The sequence below is a fragment of the Benincasa hispida genome, chromosome 11, assembly GCF_027475165.1.
Source record: "Benincasa hispida cultivar pf3 chromosome 11, pf3_genome.v1.1, whole genome shotgun sequence".
Classification (NCBI taxonomy): Eukaryota; Viridiplantae; Streptophyta; class Magnoliopsida; order Cucurbitales; family Cucurbitaceae; genus Benincasa; species Benincasa hispida.
Window position 1 is genome coordinate 38,551,234 of NC_143488.1, and position 10,023 is coordinate 38,561,256.

A 10,023-nucleotide genomic window follows, 5' to 3' on the forward strand; every position below is an offset into this window, starting at 1 on the left:
ATCCACCATAACATTAGGTTTGAATGTTTTCTTTTTCTTATTAAGAATTTTAGAAAAACATTAGTTGTCATCCCAAATCAAGCATTTTATTAACACCAATTAATTTGTCATAACTCTTTGACAACCAAATTATTTATTTTGTACAACGCACCACATACCCAAATTCTTGTATAAATATATTCACCCACAACACACTCATCATTCTAAAACAAACAACATCTTTCTTTTTTACATTTTTCACACCATTTTTTCTCCCTTCTCTTCACTTTCTCTTTAATAATTTTCCAAAGATCATGAGAAAGAGTAGAGGAAGACAAAAGGTGGAGATGGTGAAGATGCCAAATGAGAGCAACCTTCAAGTCACCTTCTCGAAGCGCCGGTCTGGCCTCTTCAAGAAAGCTAGTGAGCTCTGCACGCTGTGCGGCGCTGAGATTGCCATTATCGTCTTTTCGCCTGGGAAGAAAGTATTCTCTTTTGGCCACCCTTGTGTTGAAGCCCTCATCGAGAGATTTGTGACTCGAAATCCTCCACCGAGCTCTGGTACGCTGCAGCTAATTGAAGCTCACCGGAATGTCAATGTTCGAGAATTGAATGCACAACTTACTCAAGTGTTGAACCGAGTAGAAATGGAGCGGAAGCACGGTGAAGAGTTGAACAAACTGCGGAAGGCAAATCAGGTATTATGGAACCTCCATTTGATAACTATTTTGTGTTTTATTTGTTTGTTTTAAAACTAAATCGTTTTCAAAATTCAAAAGCTTTTAAACCTCATTTGATAACTATTGGATCTTTGAAATTTGTTTTCGTTTTCTCCTAATTTGTTTATTAAGGTTTCATTATTTTCAAAGAATCATTTCAATCCTTAATAAATTTTAAAAAGAAATAAATGAGAAGTTTTTCAAAACATTAGTAAAAAATAGGTAACAAAAGAAAAAAAATTCCAAGTATAGAAGTAAACTTTGTAAGCTTAATTTTCAAAATCAAATATCAAAAGTTTTTTTTTTTTTCATTTTTAAATATGGTGAAAATGGTCTTGGAAAAAAAAATTAAAGCAAACAAGAATAATTTTTGAAAAATGGAAATCCTTATCAAACAAAACAACTCTAACCTCAAAATCTATGCAATGTTCTAACTTATAATATTCCTATTAAATTACTATTGAATTTAGAAGTATAAGTGAATAAATTATAAACAATCAATAAGTAAACAAATTCTAAACAATCACATATTTAATATTTTATATATATAGGCACAATGTTGGTGGGAGCTTCCCATAGAAGAAATGGAAATGAATCAATTAGAACAATTCAGAGCATCCTTGGATGAGTTAAAGAAGAATGTCACACAACAAGCTGATCATATTTTGATTCAGACTTCTAATGGCAATCTGCCGCCGCAGTTCTTCCCAACTCCAACACCGACACCGATAAACTCTAACCAACAAGCTGGCCTTTTCGTCGTCGATCCGAAGAACATCATCTCCCATCTTCCCTACAATACCTATGGTTCCTATAGACCATGTGGTTTCTTTTGAACTTAAGGAACAAGAAATTCAATTTAGCTTAATTATGCTAAATTAAAATCTACTTGTTTTAAGTTTACTGAGTGTTCAATTAAAATTTGTCATACAATTTGATGATTATATCAAAAGATATATGATCTGTCATAAAATTGAACTTCTTCTCTCGTTATAATATAGCTTTGTGTTTGTGTAATTATTGGATTATGGTTAGTTTAATACAAATCTTAATTATTTTGTTTCATATAGTTTTGTTTAATGAACAAAATTTGACTGCTGATTTCGATTTGAACACACACATACTATATGTCGGTAGAAAAAATCTAGTACAGTAGTACCTAATCCTTCCATTCATTACATGATCTAAAAATAAGAAAAAACTAAATCAATTTCAAAGTTTAGTTTTCTTTATAACTTTTAATTTTATCAAACTATATTCTAAACTTAGATGAGTTGTTACCAGTTTATCCACTAATTTTAACAAAACAAGAATGTAAAAATATGATGAAAGTGAAAGTTTAGAGTCAAAATTATATTGATGCTATCAGGATAAGTGTTAGAGTCAAATTGGTTTATCAAAGTTTCCCTTTCTCTAATGAGTAGAATGAACCAATTTTTATTTTAGAATTATTATACTTTATAAAAAAAAATAAAATTAGGAGTTATACCGTAAATGTCAAAACAGATTAATAATGTAAAAACAATTGTTGGCATATTTATGGCATATCGGTTTTCTATTTTTCATGCATTAAGGAAACCAAATTTCCTAACTCCCAAATCTCAATACTTAATGATCCATTGTAACATTTAATTTCTTAATCTCAATGATTATTAGTAACTTCTAATTATTTAATTAATAAAGGATTTACTGTTTTAAATTTTTAAAATCTCAACGAAAATCTAAGTAATCAATTATCAAACCTAAACCACACATGTCTATAATTTTGTTTTTTATTATCCACTAATGTTTTGGAAAATCATGTCATATTAAAAAAAAAAAAAAGTTTACAAAATATGGTTTTTTTTTTATAATTTGACTAAGAGTTCAAGTGTTTCTTCAAGAAATATGAGCACCATAGTATGAAATTTTAGGAGAAAATAAACATAAAAATAAAATTAAAATCACTACGGATGAAATATTAAATTTTAAATGAAATTAGATACAAAATTAAATCTTATGTCTAATAAAGACTAAAATTTCAATTTAGTGTTTAGTAGATTCATGAAATTTTTTTTTTTTTTTTTTAAAAAAAAATCGTTGAATAGGTCAAGAACTTATTATGTTGAAAAAAAATCTTTAAATAATCATGCATAATTGTGAACAAGATTAATTTCCAATAATCCAAATTCACACATTTGCATTTTTTAGTTGTGGTTGCCCTAAGAAATTAAGCATATAGACATGCTATTATTTCTAGCAATCATTGAATAAAAGAAAGTTGGCCAAAAATTCTTAAATCCAATGTATAGAAATTATTTCACATTCAGGAATTAATTTCAGTAAGAATTTATTACAGAAATTCAAGCAACTACGTGAAAGATTATAGAAAATTCAACCTCATACCAAGAAAGTTAAGAATGTAAACAAAACTAAACTAGATCACTCACCTTAATGAAGCATCTCCTTCAATTTTACACTTAAGTGTGTTTTCTTATTTAAATTGTCTTAATTTTCCACTTAATTGTGTGTCCCTATTTAAATTTGTATAAATAAGTTGAGTTTTAATTGGTGAAATTGTAATGAAATTTGTATAATAAGTAGGTTGATGAGAAAGTTAGTGTGAAATGGTGAAGAAGGAATGGGGATTTGAAAAGAAAAATATGGACATTGAGTTTGGGAAATTTGGGAAAAATTGGCTAGGTATGGAAAATTTATGTGAAATGCGTGCTGTGCACAAAGCACTGGAAGGCAAGTGACTAGTGGCACAAACGTGTAGAAGTTGCACGGAGACAAACAATTCGCAGTAGCTAAGAGCGAGATGGTTGAGAGTGCGATCAGCGAGATCGTTGAGAGCGAGACCACCGAGATCGTTGAGAGCGAGACCACCGAGAAAGCTAGAGAGAGCGAGAGTGGAGAGAGCGAGATTGGAGAGAGCAAGACCAGCGAGATTGCTGGAGAGAGCGAGAGTGGAGAGAGCGAGATTTTGAGCGAGAGTGGAGAGAGCAAGAAGAGCGAGAAAGTTGGAGAGAGCGAGACGGGCGAGAGTGGAAGGAGCGATACTGCCAAGAGCGGAAAGAGTGAGAGCGCCTATGCGTTAGCCTTGCTTTGTCCGATTCGAACGTCACGCCCACGCCTCGCCTATGCATTGAACGGTCGAGCAAGCTTCTGGGCGATGTATTTGGACGCGTTGGGGTGGATTATGCATTTAAAAACCCTAATTTGAATACAAACAAAGCTTGAAGATGTAAGGGTTACGTCAATTAAAATCTAGGTTTCCGATTAAGAGAAATTCTTAAACGCTAAGAAATTGTGTTGGATGCGTTTGGGAAGAACACATTGAATGAAGGTGAAGTCAGCTTACGTTGATAAAGGGAGGATTAAACATTTGGTCATGTAGCCAAGTAGGTGCTGTCAATCCCACGAGCAATTTGAACGCCTATAAATAGGGAGTAGGGATTTCATTTTCAAATCACACAAAAATCATAAATTTCGTAGAGAAAGTAGAGGGCAGTGAGGGTTCAGAGGAATGTGTCAACTTTGGACAAGGAGATCTTCCAATCTACTCGTGCGTTTGGAGAGATTTCAAAGCCATCTGAAAGCCCTGGAAGTCTAGTTTTCAGAGTAGGGCTGCCAGAGGAAAAAGCTCAAAGGAACTGGGCTGCAGATTGAGAAGAATGCAGAACGGTCAGACTGTCGGATCTTTCTGGGCCAGTCTTGAATATTTTGCGATTCCGGCCAAACTACGAGAAATGCTGAGCTGAAAGTTTAGAGTAAGATTCCTAAGACATTTTAGAACAAGTTTGTAGAAGGAATTATTTCAAAATAATGTTCAGAACTATGAGTAATCTAAGTTGTAAGGTGAATCTGGATTCTAGGGATGAAAAAGGGACCCGAGGAGCTACTAGAGTGAAAAGTTCCTAAGAATTCGAGGTGAGTGGCTAAAATGTTTTCGAACTAAAACGTTTTAAACTGGTTTGATTACAAACGTTTTACAGAAAGCATGTTTGCGAAAATATTCTCATGCCCACTAGTTTTATAAAGTGGTTTCTAAGCAAGTTTGAATTGTGATTTGAACGCATGCATATTGTTGAAAAACTATGATGTATTGATTTTATCCGGCATGCGTTACCATCTTTAAAGCCATGTTGTATATGTGTGTATACTGTACATGCTTTAAAGAGAAAAGTTGTTTATAAATAGTTTTGGTAAAATGCGATACCGAAGTACAAGGAGAAGGCATCCACCCAACTAGATACTGAAGTACAAGGAGAAGGTATCTATTGGTACTGAAGTATGTTTGAGAAGGTACCAAGCCAACGGAATACTGAAATACGTTGGAGAAGGTATCCTAGCAGCTCGATACTGAAGTACAAGGAGAAGGTATCTGAGCAGTAGTACCTAATGTGGCCACAGGTGAATAAAGTCAGAGATTGAGCAAAAGGTTCTCTCTGGACTATTAGTTGGTGTTGAGATTATTTTACCAGTTATACAGTACTTTAATTTGAGAAATGATTTTACTATTTTATGTTTAAAACAGTTTTATATACATTACGCTTGGATAAATTGTGTATGCTGCATTAAATTATATTTCAGATAAAACTATCTTCTGAAATTATGCATGAGAATTTACTATGTTTTCTCGGTCAGTCACTGGGCATAAGTTCACCCCGTTTTCAAATGTTTTGTTTTTCCCCCCCAGGTAGCGGTCAAATCCTCTGAAGATAGCTCTGTGTCTTCTCTGCCACTAAAGGACCAAAAGACTTGTAACCGTTTGCTAGGTGGTTACTATTAATATTGTACACATGTTACTATTGTTCATATAGGGACTAGGGTTTTGTGGGTTTTGGGACTTGTAAATCTAGTGTTGTAATGACTCTATACATATTATGTTTCTAAGTTAATAAATTGTGGGCCTATAGACGTCCCGTTGACCATGAATTATAATTGGTATCAGAGTTATTGCGCAAGAGTTTTTAGGCAGTAAGTGTCAGCCTAAGGGTTGGTAACTGTTGCAGTCACGCCCTTCTCTAGGCTAAGAAGGTGGTTTGGGGCGGGGTGTGACAACTAATTATCCAGAAATAATGAATAAGGGGGCAGAATCAGAGAGAGCGAGATTCTCAGCGAGAAAAACCTGGAGAGGGGGAGATTGGAGAGAAATATTGGAGAGAAAATTGGAGAGAGCGAGATTCTCAATGAGAGAAACCTGGAGAGAGTGAGATTGGAGAGAAATATTGGAGAGAAAATTAGAGAGAGCGAGATTCTCAGCGAAAGAAACCTGGAGAGAGCGAGATTGGAGAGAAAATTGGGAGAGAGAAAAGATGGAGAGAAAGAAGGAGAGAGCCACACTGGCGAGATTGGAGAGAAAATTGGGGAGAGCAAGAGTGGAGAGAGCGAGATTCTCAGCGAGAAAGTGGGAGAAAGCAAAAGCCACGAGAGTAAAACCAGCGAGAAAGCTGAAGAGAGCGAGAGCCACGAGAGCCAAACCAGCGAGAAAGCTGGAGAGAGCGAGATTCTGAGAACAGAGAGAGTGAGATTTTGATAGAAGCGTGGATTATGCGTTGAATTTTGCCACGATCTTATAGATTATACATGGAGAACCCTAAAATTGAATAACAGGGCAAACGTTAGCCAAAATTAGGTGTCATATTAAGAGAAATTCTTAAACCTAAGTAATTTTAAAGAAGCCGTTTGTAGGATGAGTTGTCATACAGAGAAGAGCTGGAAACGGCTATAAATAGGAGGCTTTGGGCTGGAAGATAAACTCATTCTCAAACAAAACTCAGTAGTAAAAATCGTGTGGAAAGGGTGAAGTAATTCTCTTAGTTAGAAGGAGGAAACGCGAGGGAAGTGCTGCCCAAATTTCCTTCTGGTTCAAGAGGGAAAGCTCTACTGATTTAACCATAGTGAATAATAAGGAATAACTAGGATCGCAGTCAAGGTAAGTAGTTTATCTCACCCTCTCTTTAAGTGTTTCATGGTAGTGTACCCTTAATATGTTGCATAATTATGTTATTGTTATGTTGCATTACATGTTTAAAATATGTTTATCGACAAGGGATCCCATGCATTATGTTTGTTCACAACGATGAAATAAGATTAAATTTTAAGTAGCTAAAGGTTATGTTTCTAGGGCTAGCAGGGCATGTATGGTTGCACCCCTCTAGATCCAATTCTATGTCAAGTTTATGCTAGGGACTAACAGGGTATGTATGGTTGGACCCCTCTAGTCCAATCTTACGTTTATGCTAATGGTTGATGTTGGATGCGACTCTGGCCCTACTGACTGCATGACCCGCTAATCATCAGATGGGTTAGTTTCCGCTTAAGTCCTCATCTTCCTACCAGGGCGGAGAAATTTACGTTAGAAGCATAACCGACAACCACATGTTATTTTATGTTTTTGGTTCCAATCATATGTTTTCAGGACATGTTGCATGTAATTGTGCATTTGGTCACTACCCTACGTGAGAACTACTTAACTAGGTATATTATATACTCATCCTATTTTACAAACTTTGTAGGTAAGGACACAACGTAGGTGGCAGAACTGGACGTCGCTCAAATGGCCAACCATCAAGTTCACTATTATAGGCATATGCATTTTTGTATCACTATGCTAATGTTTTAATGATCCTGGTGTTTTGTAAAATAAACTTTTTATATAGTTTTCTATCTAATTAATAAAATCTTAGATATGTTCTTTTGAGATTTTTACCAAAACTCATCTCAGGATAGAAAAGTATAAGTATGCATGTCGTAAGCGGTCGGACCATAATATGTAAGGATCCGGTCGTTACATGAATATTAGTCTTATTTTTAAATATATAAGCTTACTTTTGCTATATTTGTCCCCAATTGATTTGTTTTAAGATTAATTTTTGTTTGTGCATAATTAAGTATTCATGAAATGAAAATTTGGTTCTTTTTTTGTTGCAAAAAATATATAAAATTACAAACAACTTATAGGGATCCGATAGTTGTAGAGGTTTAAAGGGCGTTTATGTATTTTTTTAAGTAGATTTACGACATGCTCATAGCGTGGGGGAGGGGTTCATGTCTTAATTATAACTATTTTACTCACTTTTTAGATAGTTAAAATTGTTGTTTGTGGTGTCCATGTTTTAATTATGAACATTCACGACTTGTTTGTAGTTTGAGAGAGACATCATTCCTCATAAGAATTTTAAACATTTTGTTTAAGTCTTTATGTGATTGTTAAGATATTTTTGTGTATTTTTCTTTGTTGGTTTTATGAAATCTTTCATAATATTTGTTTTACCTATTTCAGGTCGTTTGTGTAAATTCTTAAAGATCATTTTTGGAGATTGCGAGAATATTTTGAGATGATTACTTAGTTTGGTTTAGTATCTCACTTATTTGGGTGGATTTAGAGTATTTTGGATTAGGGAAGATTAAACTTTTTTTGTGTAGGGGATAGAAAAATTCCAATGTACTTGTATACACAGTTTTTTTTTTTTGTAGAGATTTATAATTTGTTTATTGAATATTAGTCTTATTTCTAAATATATAAGCTGACTTTTGCTATATTTCTCCCCAATTGATTTTTTTTAAGATTAATTTAAAGTTTGTGCATAATTAAGTATTCATAAAATAAAAATTTGGTTACTTGTTTATTACAAAAAATATATAAAATTACAAACAACTTATGCGGATGCAAATAAACTTTGGATGAAATCAGTCTATTGAATTGAAAATTTTTGTTGTTTAAAAATATGCTTTTGTTGATGGAAATTGTATTTTGTTGGGAAAACACATATGCCGACGGAAATAATTGTGTTGCCAAAAATTGTATTTATGCCGACGAAAATAGTTTTTGTCGGGAGGCACTTCTCCCGACATGGATACGGCGACAATTATGTCTATGCAAAAAAATGTGTTGACATAACCTATCCCGACGTGTCTTTTTTTTGCGTGGGAAAGTGAAATTTTTTTAGTAAATTTTCATACATTTTTTCTTTTAAAAAATACAATAGAATCAATTTGTGCACAAATTTAAGTTGTATCAACACACAAATTTACCATTAAATGCCTTTACCTCAACTCATAATTTTCAACAAAGATATATCTTTAATTTCGTTTTCTCTTGAAATTTTACCAAATTTGTACGATATGCATATATTTTATGTGAGACTATATTTATTTAACAATATTTCGATAAAAACCTTATTTAAAACATTTTTCAAGGTTAATATTACCAAACTTATTAAGGTTTGATATCGAAGTTGATGAAAGTGAAAGTTTAGAGTTAAAATTGATGGTATCAAACAAGTGTAAAGTCAAATTGATTTGTTTACCTAAAAAATAATCACAATTTATTTATCAAAGTTTCCAATCAATTTTTATTTAAGAACAAATATACTAATTAGAAGTTATTCAGTAATAATCAAACAAATTAATAATATAAAATTGTTTAGATAATTGTTGGCATATTTATATGCTGTTTTCTAATTTTCATGCATTAAGGAGACGAGATTTCCTAACTCCCAAATCTCAATACTTAATGACTTATAATTTTCTAATTAATCATTATTAGTAACTTCTAATTTTTTAATTAATAATGGATTTACTATTTTTAACTTTTAAAACCTCAACGAAAATCCAACTAATCAATTATCAATTATCAGTTCGGTTCAGTTTCAATTCTGAAAACTGAATTTAAAACCGAACCGAACCGTTTTTAGTATATATATATATATATATATATTTAAAAAAAAGAGTAAAACTGAATTTAAAACCCAATTGTTTTCAATTTAAAGAACAAAATCGAATTTAGAATCGAATCGAAACGAACCGTTTTCTAATTGAAAAAAATATAACATGGATTTTTTAACAAAACCGACATCGAATTTAAAACCAAACCAAATCCTATATATGTGGTTCCGTTCCGTTCAGTTTCATATTATAAATTTTGGTTCAGTTCGGTTTGATCGAACCGTTTCCATCCCTACCTATAACAGTTAAATCCAAAGATTATATATGGACACAAACTTAAAATTCAACCACTCAACTATTTCTAATTTAACAAACAAAATTCTATTATATATGTATAAGATAAACTCAATATTTCATTATTTTCTTTCCAATTTTCTATTCTTCACCAAGTTGTATCCACCATAACATTAGGTTTGAATGTTTTCTTTTTCTTATTAAGAATTTTAGAAAAACATTAGTTGTCATCCCAAATCAAGCATTTTATTAACACCAATTAATTTGTCATAACTCTTTGACAACCAAATTATTTATTTTGTACAACGCACCACATACCCAAATTCTTGTATAAATATATTCACCCACAACACACTCATCATTCTAAAACAAACAA

General features: G+C 32.7%; 1 protein-coding gene across 1 annotated transcript; it reads left to right on the forward strand.

Annotated features, from left to right (window-relative positions):
- Positions 1-216: 216 nt before the first annotated feature.
- LOC150032623 (agamous-like MADS-box protein AGL62) lies at positions 217-1,726 on the forward strand. The gene is made up of 2 exons (XM_090307361.1): positions 217-677; positions 1,250-1,726. The coding sequence occupies exons 1-2, from the start codon at positions 294-296 to the stop codon at positions 1,532-1,534; spliced, it is 669 nt and encodes a 222-aa protein (XP_090163487.1). The 5' UTR covers positions 217-293; the 3' UTR covers positions 1,535-1,726.
- The last annotated feature ends 8,297 nt before the right edge of the window (positions 1,727-10,023 follow it).

Coding starts and splice junctions, on each gene's coding strand:
- LOC150032623 (XM_090307361.1), top strand. CDS start 294: ATGAGAAAGAGTAGAGGAAGACAAAAGGTGGAGATGGTGAAGATGCCA. Junction 678..1,249: donor AACTGCGGAAGGCAAATCAG/GTATTATGGAAC, acceptor TTATATATATAG/GCACAATGTTGGTGGGAGCT.